General features: G+C 35.9%; 2 protein-coding genes across 4 annotated transcripts; both read left to right on the forward strand.

Moving 5' to 3' along the window:
- Positions 1-1,209: 1,209 nt before the first annotated feature.
- On the forward strand, positions 1,210-5,024 carry LOC132030237 (vacuolar protein sorting-associated protein 55 homolog). Of its 2 annotated transcripts, none has more exons than XM_059419769.1 (5): positions 1,210-1,409; positions 3,290-3,417; positions 3,522-3,561; positions 4,358-4,442; positions 4,537-5,024. In XM_059419769.1, the coding sequence occupies exons 2-5, from the start codon at positions 3,319-3,321 to the stop codon at positions 4,727-4,729; spliced, it is 417 nt and encodes a 138-aa protein (XP_059275752.1). In that variant the 5' UTR covers positions 1,210-1,409; positions 3,290-3,318; the 3' UTR covers positions 4,730-5,024. The 2 variants fall into 2 exon arrangements, with proteins under 2 accessions (XP_059275752.1, XP_059275751.1); XM_059419768.1 differs by having other exon boundaries at positions 1,213-1,392.
- An 8,003-nt stretch (positions 5,025-13,027) lies between these two features.
- Positions 13,028-20,216, forward strand: LOC132030238 (phosphoacetylglucosamine mutase). Of its 2 annotated transcripts, none has more exons than XM_059419771.1 (9): positions 13,028-13,266; positions 13,826-14,088; positions 15,628-15,747; positions 16,177-16,319; positions 16,400-16,642; positions 17,352-17,770; positions 17,863-18,032; positions 19,255-19,351; positions 19,803-20,216. In XM_059419771.1, exons 1-9 carry the CDS (start codon positions 13,206-13,208, stop codon positions 19,955-19,957), a joined length of 1,671 nt encoding a protein of 556 aa, XP_059275754.1. In that variant the 5' UTR covers positions 13,028-13,205; the 3' UTR covers positions 19,958-20,216. The 2 variants fall into 2 exon arrangements, with proteins under 2 accessions (XP_059275754.1, XP_059275753.1); XM_059419770.1 differs by having other exon boundaries at positions 13,032-13,266; positions 17,857-18,032.
- The last annotated feature ends 430 nt before the right edge of the window (positions 20,217-20,646 follow it).

The raw sequence follows: 20,646 nt of genomic DNA on the forward strand, positions 1-20,646 counted from the left end.
CAAATTTGAAATCTTTAATTTTTGCTCTTCGCCTAAAAACCCATGAGTTCCGGGTTCGAACTCCTGTTCAGACAAAAAAAAAAAAAAAAAAGGCAAACTATGCTCGATGGCTTGCAAAATTATGGTTTAGGCAAAAACTCACTATGTCTGATGGCTTGCAAAACTATGCCTGAGGTCTAACTTTGGCTTGCAAAACTCTGCCTGCAGGTAGAGTTTGCAGGCAAAGTATGTCTGATGGCTTGCAAAACTATGTCTGAGGCCTAACTTTGGCTTGTAAAACCATGCCTGAGGCCTAACTTTGGCTTGCCAAACTCAACCTGCAGGTAGAGTTTGCAGGCAAAGTATGTCTGATGGCTTCTCTATGCCGAGGCTAACTTTGGCTTGCCAGACTATGCCTGAGGCCTAATTTTGACATGCAAAACTCTGCCTGCCCGAATAGGCCTAACTTTGCTACAATATTCTGTCTTGTGATTTTTTTTTTCCTAAGCCGGGGTTCGAATCCCAAATCTCATGGTATTAGGCGAAGGGTAAAAATTAAAGACCACCAATTTGATGGACAAAAATTAAAGACCACCCCAAAATAAGGGCATTCCTGCGAATTGCCCCTCAAGAACTTACCTTTTTACCAATTCATTTGTGAATTGCCAAGACTCCAAGGGGTGTTTGGTGCATGGTATAGGCTGGGATATCCCAACACTATTTTTTTGTACCGTGTTTGGTAGGAGGTATAAGTTTATCCTGGGATAAATTTATACTTTCTACCAAATACGGTACAAAATGAAGCATAATTCCAAGGGTGGGATATCCCACCTTATCCTACTTATTCCGGGATTATTTTATACCATCTTTTAGATGGTATAAAATAATCCAAAAGATGAAATAAATTAGTCCCGAAATTATAATCCCGAGATAATTTTAACTATCAACCAAACGACCACTAAGAGTGTCAACTCGTGTTCAATATCTTTAATCTAATTTATTTCTTTCAATAATTCTGCAAGTTTGACGTTTGATTGGATTTCCATTTTGCCATCAACATAAATCCCAAACTGGCACAATTTCAAATCATTATTTAACAGTAAAAAAAATAACAAATATGTCCAAATTACGTTGCCAGCGCGCAATTTCCATTTGACAAAAAGACAAGAAAATGGTAATTTCCTTAATTAAGACATCCTTATTAAGCAAAGAAAATAAGTTAATTCTGCACCATATAAAAACAGAAGTATTACACAACTAGCCTCATTATTCTCAGCTTCTACATCTTTGTCGCGCCTTTCCGGCGGAAATTCCGGTTGAATCTTGGCCGTCCACGTGGCCGCCGGCGATCGGAATATTGAACTATTCTGGAAGTTGATCAGTGATTGGTTACCCTAAATCTACCATTTTGTGGTAAAGTTACATTTCTGGTTTATTTTACTGCAATTAATTTGTTCTATATTTTTCAGAATCCATGTGATTGCTAATTATATTTGAATTTTTAGGGGAACTATTATGAACAGGGCTAGAAGTTTTAGTGTTGAAATTGAGGGTTTGCTATAGCTAATTTATCTGCCAAAGTTTAAGGCTTTTTTCATTGGTTCTATAGTTCTTAGTAGTATACTTTATTTTCTATTGACCTAGTGTTGGTTCTTGAATTTAACATTGGTTGTTTGACGGTATTATGGATTCTTTTACTATTTTCCACATTGGTATCTTCTTTGTTTTTTCTCTTGCAATCCTGCATTGACTACGTTTCTTTTGAGCCGAGGGTCTATAGGAAACAACCTCTCTACCCCATAAAGGTAGGGTTAAGGTCTGCGTACACTCTACCCTCCCCAGGCCCCACTTGTGGGATTACATTGGGTATCTTCTTTGTTAGTTTGCCTTAATAATGGTTGAATTCATTGGTGGGCAATGCAAGTACCCAGTGGAAAAGACAAAGTGGGTGAAAGCTGGACCGGATATCACTATAATAAAAAATATAAATAAACATGATGGATGAATCAAACTGTTTATTGAGCATCAATGCGGTAATATAGGATTAATGCAGATTTGAAGTGATTGCATAGAAAAGTTCATGCTTGTTAATTAAAGGCTAGAGAAAATGTGAAATCTTTTCGAGGTTCTCAGTATTTAAGAATAGAATAACTAGATCCTTTCTCTCTATTCTTTTGGATGTCAGAGTAGGATCACCAGAACCTAAAAATACAATTATCTTTTTTAGCATTTGCTTGTTAACAAAGTATCTCTAACTCTGAGTATATGCTAAACAAAACTTAAGGAGATAGCTCAATATGGAGAGATACCACCAATTATGGGCCTAAAATCTGAGTTAGATAGCATATGTATGCCACCAATTATTCGTCACTCTCTAAATTATAGGGGCCTACTCAAGTAGAGGAGCAATTAGTAGGTTTTGTATTAAATTTAAACTGATACCTAGAATCAAATCCGAGGTTGTTCCTATGCCCCATGAGATCCTTGTTAAATAGCAACGTGATGCTTTCAATCACGTTACTTGTTCTTGAGGAGATTTTCTGAGATAGTAAATTATACAGTCAAAGTTAGGGCACAAAAATGACGTTCTTGGATCTCCATTGACTCACCGAGCCTGTGCAGCAATTTGAATCTGTCATGGACAGCCTTGTGATATTTCAAAAAAAAAATTCTCAAGTTTCTGAAATGGTAGGTTACATTACATATGCTTGCTATTAAGAGGTCTGGCAAATACATCTTCATCTTTAATAGCATATAGAGAGTTGTCGTGTAGAGCTCGTGTACACTCTTCCCTACTCTAGCTTGCGCTAATATGCTCAATATTAAGATGTCTTTTGCAGAATCTTCATAATTTAGAGCATATAGAAGAGAAATCATGTAGAGCTTGGGCGCTCTTTTCTGTTTAGTCTGCAAAATAAACTACCTGCTATACCGTGTTTGATCATTTTCTGTTGATGCTCAGTCTGATGATAAATCTTTGATGTAGCTATTGGCATAAAATTGTGTTTCAATCGGTTGCAGAATAATGCTTCCTAGTTCATGCTATACTAAAGCAACTGTGTGGAGTTTTTGACTTTATAGGAAATGTAGTTAAGGAAACAGTGAGGACTGGGCTGGGGGGAGGGGGGGGGGGTGTTGAGAGGTAGAAGCAGACAAGACTATCATTCGACGTAGAATTTCAAGGTGTAAACTTCGATCTGCTAAGTTCTTTGTGCTGCTGTTTCTGATTAATTGCTCAAATTACTTATTACTCACACCATATGGTCTGAAAATCCTAATTTTGTAACTGGGCTTAAAATCTGTACTGCAGCTGTTCTGTTGCATGAGTTGGGCAAGATAATGGGGGACATGCCAGGTTATTTCAGAACATGCTTTCACACAGGGAAGCTTGCGTGTTTGGCAATGTTAGTAACTACAGGGATTGTATTGCAAATACTGGTCGGCGCCACTGTCCTTTGATACCCTATGAACTATAGGGACCTTTTCTGTTTCTCGTTGTAATCATTTTTTCCTGATCTGACTTTCCTTGTGTTGTGTTGTAGGCATGTGCTTTGTACAATAACTGGTGGCCAATGTTGACAGGTGTGTGCAAAGCATAAATATTGAATTAAATTCAAAAGCATATAAATATGAGATTTAGCAATCTGAGACAATTTCATCCAATCTATTGTTTTTATCTTTGTGGATGTGGTGCCTCTTTCAAATTTATTTTGTTGTGGGAAGCGGAAACTGAATTATGTAATGAATTTAGCTCAGTATTTAGTTGCTTCAGAATGATCTAGGCGTTGATAGTTGACTACTCTATATGTGCCTCGGTGGCTCGGTGTATTAGTAGATTCTTTCCTTGGCAAAGGCTCTTTGTTCTAATAGTTATTGCCTCAGCTTTTTGTTTCTCTTTTCTGTTTGTTGTAGTGGGGGAACATAGTTGCAAAAGCAAATATAGTACGTGCTAGATCAGCCATTTGCTCTTACTCCTAGTCATCCCCCCTGCGCAAATTTAAACTAGATCATCCATTTATCCTTACTTCCATTCATCCCCTTGTACAAATTTAGAAACTCTGTGCTGATGGATGTATAAAATTATTCCAACTTGGTAGAAAGGAGTTTTACTGCTTGTTAAGTTGGGGTGTGTATTATAATTACATAGTTTTGTGCTTGGCATGGAGATCTTGAAAATTTAAAAGGCATTACATATGTCTTTCTCATCTGGACAAATCTTTTGTTATATTTGAGACTGTCATAAATGCTGTATATATCATAGATCCTGACTATTGTTGGTTTTTATTACTGTAGTTATAATATATGTCATTCTACCTATGCGTTTGATGTTCTTTGCCGGTTCAGATATCCTGACTATTGTTGGTTTTTATTGCTGTAGTTATAATGTATGTCATTCTACCTATGCCTTTGATGTTCTTTGCCGGTTCAGATACTTCCAGTCTCTACTCCGAATCTCAAAGCTGGTGAGGCTTGTTTCTTTTATGCACATCATGTAATAAAAGCATTTGTTCTCAAGAATCGGACCTTATATTTGCTTTAAAATGACTGGTGTAACAGTTGGCTAGATGCAACTAAGTTCTTGACTGGAGCATCCACCGTTGGCAGCGTTGCAATTCCGATTATCTTAAAGCATGCTGGTGTAATTGGTTGGGGAGCCATGGCATTGGAGCTCTCATCCTTTTTCGTTTTTGTACTGTCCATCTTGTGTTATCTTGGGACGAGTGAAAACGATGGATATAGTATGTTCTGAGATTGGCCTTATACTACTTCCTGCTTTATTTGTGTGCAACATGATATGGAGCCTCAACGTTGCATACTCGCGCACATGGTCGTTGCCTCTTGTTGTGTTTTGTAGATAGATAGAATTATAGATTTATTGTGATTATAAATTATTGGCTGTTATAAGTCAACAGATCCTGCGAGCTGCATTTGATGTTTTATACTTCTTCCAAGATGAATTCATTTTTTCTCATTGAAATTTCGGTTGTGTAATATTGGAAATTGAAGTGGAAGAATGAAAAAGTTTGATCCATTTGTGTATAGAATTTCTTGACAGGATTTTGTTCATGGCTGAAGAGAACGTACTGATGTTTAAATCCAAGGAAGTATAGTTGATAAATCATCATAAACACTCTTGGAACCAAATGGCCCTAATAGGCAACACTTGTTAGTTATCGAAAAGTTGAAAAAGTTTTACCTTTAGTAGGTGTTTGGCCAAATATTTTTCTCTTTATTTGAACTTTATGAAATTGAAGTTGTGTTTGGTTATACTTTTTGCAAAGGAGAGAAGGGAGCATTTTATTTGGAATTACGCAGATGGAGTTGGAAATAGGTTAATAGGTTGTTTTTCAATGTCCAACTTCAAGTTGAATTTGAAATTGCCAAATGAAAAATTATTCCCAAAATAAAAGTGGATAATTTTTATGCCCAAACTGGTTCTAGTGTTCTGTGAAGGAGAAGTGTCATGGTTGCTGAAGAATACTAGATTAGGATTGTTGCTAATACCCATTATTCGATTTACTATTGTAAATTCTTGTCAAAAACCTTTTTTAAATAATGGTGTAATTGGCTGTCTTGGGAATGCCCGACTTATTAATTTATTCGGTGAATATTAGGATATTCCTACTTTTTTTCACTCGTAGATAGTGGATGCAACTCCTCTCCAGTACCAAATCTGTTAAGTTTGTCCAGTGCCCTTCTTATATTAATACGCCTGTCACTTTAGAGATTTAAGGGTCTAGATTAATTTAATTAAAAGAGCCCCTAAACCATGGTTAAAATAGAGATGGCTCTTCGGATGATTACAGCTTCCAAAAATAGTGCCGTATCAGCTTCTGAAAATAGTGTCGTATCTTCAATTCGGAATTGGAAAAAAGATTGTGTTACCATGGATAGAATTCATTTGAGATCCATAAGAATATACTCCTCTGTTGTTCTTTGTTGGCAGCAAAAAAAAAAAAAATTAAAGAGTAAACTCGTTAAAAAAATAAAGAGTAAACTCGTTTCATCGTTATTTCTATTCCTAATCTTATATATTCATCAAATAATATTTTCTTTGACCATAAGGTTTTCAAATACTTTCTAAATACTTTGAATTGTTAACTATTGTCACTTAGAGTACTTTTTACGCATTTTCTAAATATGTAATTTTTATTCAAATTAATTAAAGATTCTATGTGCGAATTCGTACGCTGAACATTAGTTACCCTCGTAATCCGAATCAAAACAATCTTTTTGGGACGAAGGGAATAAAAAAGACACTTTAATTTTATTTTCCAAGTTTAGGTACATGAAAAGAGATTCTCTTTTGGTTTTCAATATAAGATATTTCACATATATTTATCCACAAAAGAGAATGGATCTTGAAGAGCTCTTTAAGAACAAGGATAATAAGGTTAGATATCTACATGCTTGTGTTTAATTTGTGTCTCGTTTTGTCCAACTAATCCACAACTCGACTTTAGAGATGCATGTTTCTGACTCAATCAATAGTTAACTCTATTTACAAATATGAGATACGCGTAGTAAAATGGAGAAGTCAGATTGGAAATAAAAAGCTACTTTGGGATAATCAAGTTGCCTAACACCCAACCAACTGAAAAAAAAAAAAAATACTTTAAAGCACCAGACACTACGAAGGAACTAAAGAAAATGAACTTTGCTGCTTCCTGCAATAAGCATCTCAAACATCACTTCAATGGAATTAGTTTTAGAATAAGACTGCTCAAACCTTCCATGAAATATAAAAGAACTTTGGGATTGAAAAGAGAAAACTCGAACATGCTCTAATATTACACCAAACTCTTGATCAAATTAAAATGATCAGCACAATAATTCACAGGCCACAGCAAGTTGTTACTAGACTGTCAGAAACGGAGGCGGACCCAGGATTTTAAGACGGCGGGGGCACCATTAATTATTTTAATATACACGGCAACAAAAAATTTAATGATGACTGAGGGATAATACCGTGTCGGATCGGTCACTAATAGTGTAGCAGTGGCGAAAATACAAATATATAGGCGAACAAAAATTGTGTCGGAGCCGAGATTTGATCTCGGGTGGTGACCACTGAGCACTCAGGGACTGTTATGTCCCGTATTTTGCACTTTCGGAAAATTTGAAACAATTGTGACAGGATAAAGACGAGGCTATATTTTGATCTTGTTTGGTATATAAGTTGTTCATGAGAAATATTGATGCGAAGAATGCGGGGAGGCTAAGGGCAAAGTTAGAATTTGGAAAAATTTTGTTTCATGAAATTACAAATGTTAGCCAACTACTTGGGCTAAAAAAAAAAAAGAGGAATTAAGGCCCAAAGAGATGGGGTGGCCGGCCAACATAGCTTGAAGCCCATGGAATTTTATTAATTTCCATGTGCTAAATTAAAATAAAGGACCATATATGAGTCATATTTCATTAGAAGCTTCAAGAGAATTAGACAAGGAGAAAAACAAGAATAACAAGAGCAAGAAGAGCCTATACGGCTTTGGCCATAAAAATTTAGCCCCTTGAAATCTTTCTCCAAAAATTGTTTTCTTGCGGTATTTCCATAATTCAAGGGTCCTTTTACTGACTTGGTGTAGTTGTTTTGGAAGAAAGAGTATTTGTTTCTTCAAGTTGACAACTTGGTCAAGTGAAGAAGATTGTGGAAAAAGGTAAGAATCAATTCATTTTTCTTATGTTATGAGGTTTGGTTTATGTTGTAGTATGTAGAAATGAGTAGAATTTATGAAAATATGGAAGTTTGCAAAGTGGGTGTGTTTATATGAAGGTGGCCGTGTGTGTGTGTTAATGTATAGATATGATGAGTTGAATTTTTGTGTTGTATTCTAGTGTGGTTATGGTGGAATTTATCTTGGAAATGAAAGTTGAATGAATTTGGTTGAAGTTGGAAATATAGGTGTTGGCCGTGTGATGTATGGAATTAGAATGGAAATGGATTAATTTTGTTTAAGGTGTTAGTTGTGTTGTTGCGATCCTTATGATGTAAATGAGGGCTAAATGGTTTAAGTTGGCAATAAAATGGATTGTAGAAGGTTATGTCATTTTAGTGTGATTTTATGATACTATGGAAAATGAAGTTGTTAAAGTATGGATTGATGTTGTTGATCATGAATTTGTAAGTAGAAAATGTGTTTGATGGTTTTGTTGTATATGTAAGACTTTTGGGTGAAATATGGAATTGATGGAATTATTGAATATTGGATATATGGCTTGGAATATTCTTGGCCTATGTTTGTATGATCTTAAATTAGTGTATGAATATGGAAATATTGATATTGACTTGAAAGTGTAAAGTTGGTTTTGGAAGTTGTTGCATTATTCGGAAAAGACTATTTATGTTAGAATGCGTTTTAGTCGATCATTGATGACTATTGGTATTGTTGTTTGGTATGGTTGTTGCTATTTGAGCCGAGTTGAATTCTCGGGGACGGCGCGTTTACGGAAATCTTTGCCACAAATTTTGTAGACAAATGCTAATTCAAGATTTGAATTCTTAAAGACTTTAATTAATGTTTGGCAAATGTGACCATTTGTAGATTTTTGGAGGATTTGGAAATTGAATTTGGAATAGCGTAAGCGAGAAAAAAGGTATGTAAGGCTATTCCTTCCTTCTTTTGGCATGTCCTAGATATACTAGGTTGAGATTTGAGCCTCGGGGACAATTACGTTTCATAGAAATCCGAGTTCGATTTTGTGTACTATTCATTCAATATAATTGAACTATAATTTTTATGTTTTGTTGGAAAAAAATGATCAAACGTCGTAACTTTTACAAACGAAATCGGATCGCTACGAAACTTTCTTGGATGACTCCATAGAGTTTAATGTTTGTGATTCATGTTCACCATATCGACTTAACAAGGTGGGCCCACTGTTCTCGATTCCTCTTCTATTGTCCTAATTGACGTATTTTGTCACGATGATCAAAGGGAACCTTTGTTTGTTGTTCGAGTTTGTTAGGATTCGTATCGTTCTACGATACAAGCATTTGGAAGTTAGATATGAGTACATTGACTTGATTATTACGATATAATTATTCGGTACAAGTAATCCGATATGAGTACTTCATTACGATATAAGTATCCGGATATGAACATTACGACTTGAGCATGTTGATATAAACATTTGGGTATGAGTATGTTGATATGAATATTTTGATGTAAGTATTCCGATATAAGCACTTTGATATGAATATTTCGATGTGAGTACGTAAATTGATATAAACAATACGTTGAATAATCTGACATAAGTGCGTTGGTAGAAGTACTCTACTATAAGTAGTATGAAATAGCACTTTGACATAAGTATCCTGACATAAGTATTTTGATACAAGTATTCTGATACAAGTATTTTGATACAAGTATTCGACATAAGCATTGGGATAAAAGTATTAGATAAGAGTATTCGATCTTGGTATGTAATACGATATATAATTATGATAGAGTAATGCATATGAATAATTTGCTACGAACATTCGATGAATATCTTGTAAAAAACGATGTTTTGGTTGTCGAGATCAATATTACGATTATTCTATTTCGGACGACGGTAAGTGTGTATATGTATTGAGTCTTGATTTGTATGCATATGGTTTCGCGCTACTACGGTCGTACAAGTTTTGGTATGCCTATTCAACGAGCCGGGCAGGGGACATGTTCTCGTCGTACTCACATAGAATTGTTCGAGACCCGCCGATGTAAAACACGTATGTGATGATGGCGCCGTCCGGACCGATCCCTCTCTTAGATGAATCCTTTGACGAAGGGCGGGACATGTTATCCAGAAATCCCTCAGGCGGGCCGGGACACGTTACATACATGCATGACATTTGATGTGACATATATATTTTGATATACATGATTCATCCCCGAGGTCCGTAATAACGGGCGGGACACGTTATATGCATATCTTTACATGATATTGATATGTGTGATTCCATTTATCGAGTCCCTCACAACGGGGTAAAACACGTTATATGTATAAAAGGGTATGTGAATATGTAGATAACAACCTTATTCAAGTCCCTCGCGAAAGGGCGGGACACGTTACGTGCGTAAGTATGTATATGTATATGTATTTGAATTATGATTTGAGATCTCTCTCTCTCTCTCTCTTGCTTACGCAAAACGTTTTGATGACTTTTCACGGTCTTACTAGTTAAATTAGAGTTTCCATTTTTGGCTAGGATTCTACGTTACGTATTTCATGCCTTACATACTCGGTACATTTTTAAAATCTTGACCCTTGTCTCAAACTCGTTTAGACATGAGTACTCCCAGACGAGTTGAAGACATTGTAGAAGATATCCGGCGGTGGTGGCAAACTCCATTTTGTTCTGGAGGGCTAGAGTCGAGTACGGTATATGTGTTATGGTTTCGAATGATGTTAGAGGGCTTTCTTGACAGTCGTGGGCATGGTGTGTCGGTTTAATAAGCGGCTCCATCGGCCGATGTGTTGTTTTTGTATTATGTTATAAAGTCACGTAATTCTGATTTGGTTGGTTTGAAATCTACAAAGAAAAAAAAAAATATGTATATTTCGAAAAATGTATATGTATTTCACTTTTACTTGATTTTAGCGTGAAATTATGCTTGTAATAAGAGTCTGTGGGTTCGCTCGGCTCCGGATAAGGGGTCGGGTGCCCATCACACCCTAGGGATATTAGGGTGTGACAGGGACACTCCTACCAACTGAACTACTTTTGCAATTATGTTTGAGGGGTCCCTTTAAAATATACCATATATATATATATATATATGGTTTTGCTAACCTACAACATGAAGGTTGTAGGTTAGCATCCTACCCATTTCTTATTTGACAAAAATGAGATCATGACTACGCTCGCATAAAATCATTATCACCATGTACCATCTGCTTTCTCAAAGTTGCCACAATCAATGTTGAGAATACTTATTTGAATCATGAAATGAAACATCCTGCAATTTGGAGAAAAAAGAGTCATATCATGTAACATACTTATTAGAATGAAAAAAAACGTATATGAAAGTAATCCTTGAGATAATTGTATAGGACACCATGTAGGAACACTTCCTTCTGACACTCCCTATTATTTAAAAGATAAAATAAATTGTTGTGTTATAAGTGATAACAATAAACAAAGAAAGATTTAAATATTGTGAGATACCTTAGTCATTGATGCATTCGATAAAGGTGGACGTGAGACTTCAAGATATGGAAATTGGTGCTCTAGTTGTTGGTCTATTTGACAATGAGAAGATCTTGGCCATGAAGTCTTACTTTTTTTCTGGGCCTTTTCCGAAAAACTCTTTGGTCGAGTATTAGAGCGACGAGTCTGTTGCTTCTTTTTTAATCCAGTCACCTTCATCACATTTACATTATCAATAAATATTGTCTCACTCGGTTCATTTTTAATACTATTGCCTGTGGCTGAATTTTCATGTGATTCATCTCTGTTCTTTATATCTTTCAACTTCGCAATTATCTCATTAGCACACCTTGCAACCAATTCATACCCTTCTCTGGATTCTGAAGCTTGACTTGAAATTTGGACAAAAGTTGGCATAAATGCCTATACGTCGCAGTAACTTCAACCTTTGGATCAGAGTCATCTTTCGCTACTAGACTAATATCTAGCTCATTCATATTTGTAACATCTTTTGTCCATCTCTTTAATATATAATGTGCAGGAATCATATCCTTTACATTCAATATATCCAAAATCTTTAAAGCATGTCGACATAGTATACGAGCACAAACTCAAACAATTTGCAGCTGCAAGAAACTTGAGTTATTGACCGCTTAACAGTTACCGCATGCTCCTTAACACTTCCAAGAGGGCCAACATTATATGTACATAATTCTCCTTCATCATAGGAACTCTTAATAGAAACTAGCAATGACCTTTCCTACTCATTCTGGAACATGTCAAATATAGTTGGGGTGTATACTTTCCTAGCATGCATCAATAAAGGAGTGATTTAACCTTTAAAATGGGTATTCTTTGAGTCATGTCAAAATTTGACTTATTTTCACTGGCACGCTTATCATCAACTGACCTCTGGAAATGTTTAAAAAATTGAAAAATATCTAAATCAGATTTCAAGTAACCCCTCAAGTTAATCCATTAAAACTTTCACTTAATTGTGTGCTTCGGATACCTCCTGAGAATATAGTCCTGCCATATGTCATTGACCATTTCTCCCTTATAGCAAATGTATTTTTCAACCAACTATTATTCTCAAGGTCATATTTCTCAATCATTTCCTGCCACGCACTTAAAAAATCCTCCTCATACTCATAATCATAAAGCAATTTGCTAAAATCTCTTGGAAATGATGCATTAGCTCTAAAGATATGATTGAGATGTCTAAATGCATTCTTTTCCAAGTGCCATACACAAAGGCGATGATAAGCGTGGCATTACTAATGAGACAACAACAGCTATAGTGGGACCCTGATCAGTCATGAATGTTAGTGGTTTATTTACCGACAAAATTCTAAAGAATGCATGAAAAAGTCATTCAAACGATTTAGTTGATTCTTCGTATAGAAGAGCTGCACCAAATATAACCATTCAAACGTCTTAGTAATTTAGTTAGTTGTTGGGATTTATTTTCTACTATTTAGGAATTGTATATTTATTATGTTTAAATAAATACATTATGCACATTCGAGGTTACTCCCCCATCTTATAATCCCCTCCCTATTTTTCCTTGCCCCCAACTTTTTTTTTTAAAATATTTTTTATTTTTTGTGATATCTAACTGAAAATAAAAAAAGAATAGGGTGATATCTAAGGTAATAATACAGTGAGAATTGAACCATGCCCAAGTTCAAAGGTGGCCACTCTATCCTACAACTAGATTCTCATTTTAAGTTAATGAGGTGAATTGTAATTTTTTTTTTAATATAAACTAACCATACAATTGTCCTCAATTTACTTACTATTTTTCAATCTAACTTATCCTTGAGAAGTATTCATCTTTATTTCATTATAACTGCTCAACATCTCCGTAATCTTTTGTTCCCAAAAATTGTCAAAATACAACTTCCAAACAAGTTAAAGTTAAAACTAATTTTATAACTCCCCCCAGAAAGAAAATAAAGAAAAGCAGAAAGGCATAATCACAAAATAAAGAAAAGAAAAGCTAACTTAGATACAAGTATCAACTCTGCTGAAAGTTCAACTCTTTTCTTCACAATTTAAAAAAAAAAAAAAAAAAAAAAAAAGCAAAAGGATGAATGAAAATCAGCAATCACTTCTCCTCCAATCTGCCGCTCGTTTCCCTCCTCCCAAAGGTACAATCTTTCATTCAATTAGTTTCCAACATCTCAATTTGACTTACTTTTTTTAAATATATTTTTTTCCCCTGAAAATTGTTAATTTTCCATAAAAAGGCAATTTTTTTTTTAAGTTTTGAAACGAAATGGGTCCGAACAAAGCAGCATTGATACAGAAGATTTATGTAACAAGCCTTAAGTAATTTTGGATTAAGGCATAATTGATTGACTGTTGATTGATTTTTCTATGAAATATAATAATAATAATAATGTATGAACCAAATGAGTCCAATTAGGAAACAGAACCAACTAGTTTGGATCGAGATGTACTTGATTGATTGTTGATTGGTTTTATCAGAAATGTATGAACAGGGGTTAAACTTATTCTCAATTATTCTTTTTGTTTCGGAAAAGCTATCAAGAATCACTAATTTGGTATAAAGATTACTTTTTTAGTATCCAAATGAAAAAAAGGGGTTTACTGGAATGGAATGAGTTATTTGGGATTGAAGTGTAGTTGGTTGATTTTTGATTGACTTTTTTTTTTTAAAAAAAAAAAAAAAAATGATATGAACAGGGGTGAAGTTGTCTTATGGGACAGCTGGATTTCGAGCTGATGCATCGTTGCTGGAAGCGACGGTGTTTAGAGTGGGGATATTGGCGGCGTTAAGGTCGTTAAAGGCGGGATCAGTGATAGGTTTGATGATCACTGCATCACACAACCAAGTATCAGATAATGGAGTCAAAGTGGCTGATCCAAGTGGTGGAATGTTGACTCAGGATTGGGAGCCTTTTGCTGATGCCATTGCTAATGCTCCTGATCCGCATTCCCTCCTTCAGGTCCCAATACTGTCATTTTTTTTCCACATAGATCTGTCAAATTCTCAGAAAAATGGAAAAGAAAAAGCTACTAGTATCATTTGTCTAGTACACTTATAATCGTTCAAGTTGAAAAAATGCATGTTAATTTGATAATCTGGATATCTTTGAAGATTTTCTATGGTTACAACATGGGCCTGGATATAGCAAAATTGATTTTATGATTGATCTATGGTTAAAGTATATTGTGTACAAAAAATGTGTGTTACTTCACATGTATCCTAGTTCATCACAAAAGTTATAATGGGTGTTGCAAAATAAGCCTATCTAGAGGAATTGGGAGATATGGGACTTTTTGGGTGAAATTGTTGTTGGGAAGAGAAAGAAGGGAAAATCTGAACTAATAAAGTTAAAAGATATGATAAACTGTAACTGGAATCTTTCGAACTTTCTTGATTAGACTAACAGGCTAAAGAACTATGGAGAGAAACTTTGACTTACTACAGTGTCTTGAGAAGTTTAATACCTTCTTTATCGAGAAAAAGTCCTTGCTTGTACTTCTCTTTATTTTTCGAGATTGGGTTGGTGTTTAGTCTACTTCTAAATAAGTACTCATATGTGGAGGCGTTGCTTGATAGGCACAGCTCACGTTAGTAGTTTAAGTGAGTAAAATATGTTGACATCATGTTAACAACTCATGTTCTCTCATCCCGCTATTATCTTTATGTGGAAATGTATTTTGCTTTCTTTTATGTTGGGGTAGCTTGCAAGATGTTTCAAGCTTGCCATAGAATTTGACCAACAGAATACCTAGAAAAGATTGGAAATCCCTAGAAAATTAGAATTCATCCAAAAACGATAGACAGGCTTGCATATTTGTCTGTGCAGATTGAAGAGTGGGAAATGGTTCTGAGAAATGAAAATGTGAAATATACCCTGGTTAGAACAAGTCTGAGTGGAATGATCACAATAATAAGATAACGGGTAAGCTATGTGGTGTTACTATTAGTACGATGGCTATTCTTTCTGCTCTTCTGATAAATATTTTTAAAGGCGTAGACTACTACATACCACTTGAACAGAAGTAGAAGAACGGAAACCAGAAAATAAGTGTACGAAGAATATTATAACTGGCAAGTATGAAACAAATGTAGGACATTTCTTGTTATTGGCCTTTTTAATTTTTTCAATTGGTTGAACTTCACATAAATAGTATCAGGAAGGAGGAAAAGTGGGGGGGGGGGGGGGGGGGTTCCTTTTTTTCTAGATTATTGAAAAAGAAGTTCAACATTAAGAAAATAATGTGATTCTGGACTGTTGATGTTGATTGAGACTCCAATAAGTTGTTTTACTTGTGCTGCATGAATGTGAGTTATTTCGTTGCTTATAAAGTATTTTAGCTATGCTGGTAAAGTAGTTTGTCATTTGCAATAGCTAATACAGATTTGATGTAATCTTCTCTCTTTTGCACCTCTGCATGTAGTCCATTTCGTCAAGTGATGGATTGGTATTCTGTCAATTAGCTAAGTTCTGATTGATTATATCTTGTTCTGGAAACAGCTAATAACTGAATTTATGAAGAAAGAAGATATTAGCTTGGAGGGAAGACAGCCAGCGGAGGTGTTATTAGGAAGAGACACAAGGCCTAGCGGAGAGGCTCTCCTTGAGGCTGCCAAACAAGTATGTCTTTTTTTTGGTAAAGTAAACAAATTCCATTAGTAAAGGCATCAAGTAGATTGCCAAACAAGTATGTCTTTTGTGTAGCTTTCATGGGCTTTGTTCACTTCTCTTTAGTCATGTGTTTATTTGCTTTACTGCAGCAAAATTCAGGTGGAACTCATACTCCTCTGTTATTTGCTTATTCAACTTTTATTTGTTGGCTGGCAAGATTATTCTCTAAAAACCTTTACATCTATTCCCGTTGTCTAGCTTTGGTTTGACAATTCGCCTCCTTTTTTCTCCTTGTCTTTTAATGACCCTTATGCCTCGTATTGGCCTTCCATTTCATGCATAAACTTGCAGAATACAAGCACCAAAGAACTCCTAGTTAGATAAACCACCATGATTTGCAATTCAGTTGTATTTATTGGTATTAAATGTGAATTGAAGGGAATCACTTCAATTGTTGGAGCAATTGCAACTGACATGGGAGTGGTCACAACACCACAACTGCATTGGATGGTCCGAGCAAGAAATAGAGGCATGGAGGCATCTGAATCTAGTTATTTTCATCAGCTTTCAAGCTCTTTCAGGTCACATTAAGTAGACAATTTGTTGAAGCCTTTAAATTATTTGAGATATGTTCTAATAGAAATGCTACCTACTTTTTTAGGTGTTTGATGGATTTGAAGCCTGAGGGAAGTAGGAACAATGGTGATGATGATACATTGGTGGTGGATGGGGCCGACGGTGTTGGTGGAGAAAAGCTTGAACATTTTAAAAAGATGTTGACTGGGTTATGCATTGAAGTTCGTAACCGGGGAGATGGTATGCTTAATGAAGGTGTTGGTGCTGACTATGTGCAAAAAGAGAAGGTTGCTCCACGTGGATTTGGTCCTGCAGAGGCTGGGTTAAGGTGAAACACCTTCTTGTCCATCTAGAAAAGTTTTTGTTGAACATTGTCTAATCACAGTGTTTGGGTACGTAGGCCTAACTGTAAAATGATAGTCACTAGGTTAATTTTCAATTGGGTGGAAGTTTAGTAATATGAACCTACTATACCTATCCAAGAAAAGGAGAAGTAATACCGACCTACTATCTAGATATAAACCAGAAAAGGACATCTGATTATATTCTATTTGTCTCACTGGTGAGTGGCGATGATGATTTAGTTTAACTCGTTTACCTCATATGGATTTGGTAAGGCCCCTTTTTATACCTGTGTTGTTGCACTTCTCTCGTCTTTTTTGGCCTTATTTAGGATGCTGTATTTATGCAGGAGCTACTAAACTGATAGGGGCTCTTAGATTGCACTTGTGTCTGTTTCAATATCCAACTCGATAGAAAAACGATAAACAATATCTTATTTCTTGATAATTTACTGTATCAATTGTTTCCAAGAAACATAACTTTTAGGAAGATCTCAGTAATAAGATTGCTTATCATATACTCATAACTAGTCAGTATCAATTGTTTCCAGATACTGTTTATCATATACTCATAACTAGTCAGAGTAGATACAGGTTATGGTCAGCATCATCTGTTGATATTGTAGTCTTACTATTTCTCCAGTAGTTGTTGAAGAGAAATGGAAATTGATTACTTCAATGCTCCTAGTGGTTCAGGTGTGCCAGTTTGGATGGGGATGCTGATCGGCTAGTCTATTTTTCAGTCATATTGAATAAAAACAACAAGATTGAACTCGTCGATGGGGACAAGATATTGTCTTTGTTTGCTTTATTTATCAAGGATCAACTAAGTATTTTGAACGAGGGTGAAGGCAAGAAAGAAAATGGCTCTTATCAAGCACGTCTAGGCGTTGTGCAGACAGCTTATGCGAATGGAGCATCAACTGATTACCTTAAAGAGATGGGTCTAGAAGTTGTGCTTACTCCAACAGGAGTCAAATACTTGCATGAAAAAGCTGCTGAATTTGATATTGGCATATATTTTGAGGCAAATGGGCATGGAACTATCTTGTTTTCAGAAGTTTACTTATCCTGGCTGGAGGCTACTCACAAGACGCTTTTATCAACATCAGAAGGTCTGAGCCAATCTCCTTTGTTACTGTAACGGCCCTTAACCACCTAGTTTTGAACACCTATATTATCTATCTGTTTCTTATTTTAGGTTCAGCAAAACAAAAGGCTGCTTCAAGACTTTTGGCTGTCAGTCAGTTGATTAATCAGGCTGTGGGAGATGCTATAAGTGGACTGCTTCTGGTGGAGGTTATCTTGCAATACACGGGATGGTCCATAAAGAGATGGAATGAGCTTTATCATGATCTACCCAGCAGACAATTAAAGGTCAGATTCTTCCATTTTTTGAATTCAGTAACAAGTTCAGCATATTTGTTAGAGAAGATGCAACTAATCTCACTGGTTTGACTTCAACTCCGTCAATTAGGGACTTCAGTTTCGCTGTTTTAGTTCTGTAGATATTTTGATTGCTGTCACTCCTATCGGCGTACACTTGAAAATTCGCTGGTGTTCTCTATTGACTAGCATGATGGGCAGTAGTACTGATTACCAATCGGCGTGTGATGAATTGCCCATAAACAAACACTGGGATTCCTATGTGATAGTTCTGTGTCAGAAATTCAGTTGTGTCAGTGAAACATCTTAATTTGGTTTTGGTTTCACATATGGATTTTTCCACATTCACGCTATGTTGCTCGGACTCTTAAAAAACGTCAGACGGTTGGTGTCGGATCCTCCAAAAATGCAAAATAGTGCATTTTTGGAGGAGCCGCCACGAGTACGGCAACATTTTTGGAGAGCCCAAGCAACATAGCACTCATGTCCCTTGTACAGAATTCTGAAAGAGTGAGAACCAATGCACAAGACATGTGAATTCTTATAAGTTAGTTACATAATCCCCTTGTTTTGTTCTAGGCTAAAGGATGGAGCTCCATATGTTTCATTTTCTTAATAGAAATAGAAAAGGTCAACCATATGCAATAAAGAAGTGGGTAAACATTCAAGTCAGTGCCTTATCTATCAGCCACTTGGGCTAAATTAAAAGCTGAGAGAAGGAGAAGAAAACAGAACTACTCATTAAAAATAAGAGTAGAAGAACACAAACAGAAATTCAGCTTAAGCGGTAGCTCAAATGCGCTATATCACATTCGGGATTAAGTAAACCAATAGACACAGGTTAGGCTGTAGAAGCTAGTGATGTCTCAAAGCTATAAAAATTTGTTTCTGCTCCCGTTTCTCAGCAATTCATAATCTTGTTGGGAGCACTGTCACTAGAAGTGGGTGACTTCAGTACAGAAAAAGAGTGATTTCAAGTCCAAATTTCTAGTTTGCTGCTCACAGAAACTAGTGGACCTCTTCCCAAGAGGAAGAATCAACTTGACTTTTATATGTACATGCGAAAGTTCTCCAAATTAACTTTTCAGTGTGGCTTTAAAAAGTTTTCTCCATAGTTGGAAGTTGAATGTGAGTTTGAGTCTGTTCATAGTTCATCTCATTTTATGGAAAATTTGCTTTGAAGTGCTTCAATTCAAAATCCTCCTATTTTCAGGTAAAGGTTGTCGACAGAACTGCAGTTGTCACGGCAAATGCAGAGACCGTGGCTGTTCAGCCTATTGGTATTCAAGAAGCCATAAATGCTGAAATAGGTAATTCCATCAACTTGCTCACCATCGTGGATGTACAAATTGGTTTCAAAGAACTTAAGTTTTGTTCTATTCAGTGAACTGAGTGTTTTCTTTCTGTCTCTCTTTTGCTCCCGCTCTCAATCACCCTTCCCCCCTCTCTCTCTCTCTCTCTCTCTCTCTCTCTCATGGTTGTAGCAGGGATTACTAGCTTCGATGTTTTCCAATTGCACAAAATTCATGTTGCAGCCTCCATAACCAATGTAGAACTTGAGTATTCAGCGAAGAAATATTATAAGTCATGGCTTGGCTTGTCCAGGAGCCTATTTCTTGTGGCGCCCTATAAGTCCATGCTTTGATAAATTGCATTTGTTACCAGTGCCTTATCCTGATCAGATAAATCAACTTGTGCAAATTTTTGTCGTTGAATGCTCCCAATTAGCTATTAAACCCGGATTTCTTATTTTTTATCCAGCAAAATATCCCCGAGGACGATGTTTCATTAGACCATCTGGGACAGAGGACGTCGTAAGAGTATATGCTGAAGCAACCACCCAGGATGCTGCAGATGCGCTCGCCTCTTCAGTTGCAACACTTGTGAATCAGTATCTTGGTTCTGGCACTGCTTGATTAACTCACTAACAAAGTGGTAGTCCAAATTTTTAGATTTTGACCGCTTTTTAGTAGATTGAATACTGAACTGAGACCAAAAAATCATTGTTTTCTGTCTCTTCTGCGTGTTAGTAGGTGCGTTCTGTAGCTCTTTGTCAGGCCTTTTTGGATCATGCTATATGGTCCTCGATTCCTCTCTTGTTGAATTGTTGAAGAATCTTGAAAAACATTGAGGCTAATATATTTATACCTGAGCAATTTTCTGTTACTGATTTTGGAAATAGTATTTGTGTCTTCCATTCACGTATCTTGCTCGAACCAAAGTATTTGCATCTTCCATTTTTGTGACTTGCAGTTGGATTACTTTCTTTGCTTCTCAACATCACCATCAGTTTTGAATCCCTCTCAAAATAAGGAACAACATTTTCCACTTGAAGATCTTGTCTGTTAGATTGAACATACTGTATTATCAATTTCTCATAGGGCTGGGGAGGCTCATGAAGTATGATAGTTCTCACATAGCACCTTTTTAGGAACAGTTATGTACTTTTTGTAAGATTAAATGATCAATCTTTTGTATGTCTTTTATGAACAGATCAACAATGGGTCACGACGGACTTATTACAACAACGATTATAATGATTTGGAATAAGCTCATGACTATTGGTGACATTCAAGGTATCAGGAAATATGAAGATTCGAGAGGC

The sequence above is a fragment of the Lycium ferocissimum genome, chromosome 9, assembly GCF_029784015.1.
Source record: "Lycium ferocissimum isolate CSIRO_LF1 chromosome 9, AGI_CSIRO_Lferr_CH_V1, whole genome shotgun sequence".
Classification (NCBI taxonomy): domain Eukaryota; kingdom Viridiplantae; phylum Streptophyta; class Magnoliopsida; order Solanales; family Solanaceae; genus Lycium; species Lycium ferocissimum.

What these genes read in the sequence shown, in the direction of transcription:
- LOC132030237 (XM_059419769.1), top strand. Translation starts at nt 3,319, where the DNA reads ATGGGGGACATGCCAGGTTATTTCAGAACATGCTTTCACACAGGGAAG. An exon ending in GGATTGTATTGCAAATACTG is followed by an intron (nt 3,418 to 3,521) that starts GTCGGCGCCACT and finishes GTTGTGTTGTAG; the next exon opens with GCATGTGCTTTGTACAATAA. An exon ending in TACTCCGAATCTCAAAGCTG is followed by an intron (nt 4,443 to 4,536) that starts GTGAGGCTTGTT and finishes CTGGTGTAACAG; the next exon opens with TTGGCTAGATGCAACTAAGT.
- LOC132030238 (XM_059419770.1), top strand. Translation starts at nt 13,206, where the DNA reads ATGAATGAAAATCAGCAATCACTTCTCCTCCAATCTGCCGCTCGTTTC. An exon ending in CAGCTTTCAAGCTCTTTCAG is followed by an intron (nt 16,320 to 16,399) that starts GTCACATTAAGT and finishes CTACTTTTTTAG; the next exon opens with GTGTTTGATGGATTTGAAGC. An exon ending in AGCCATAAATGCTGAAATAG is followed by an intron (nt 19,352 to 19,802) that starts GTAATTCCATCA and finishes TTTTTTATCCAG; the next exon opens with CAAAATATCCCCGAGGACGA.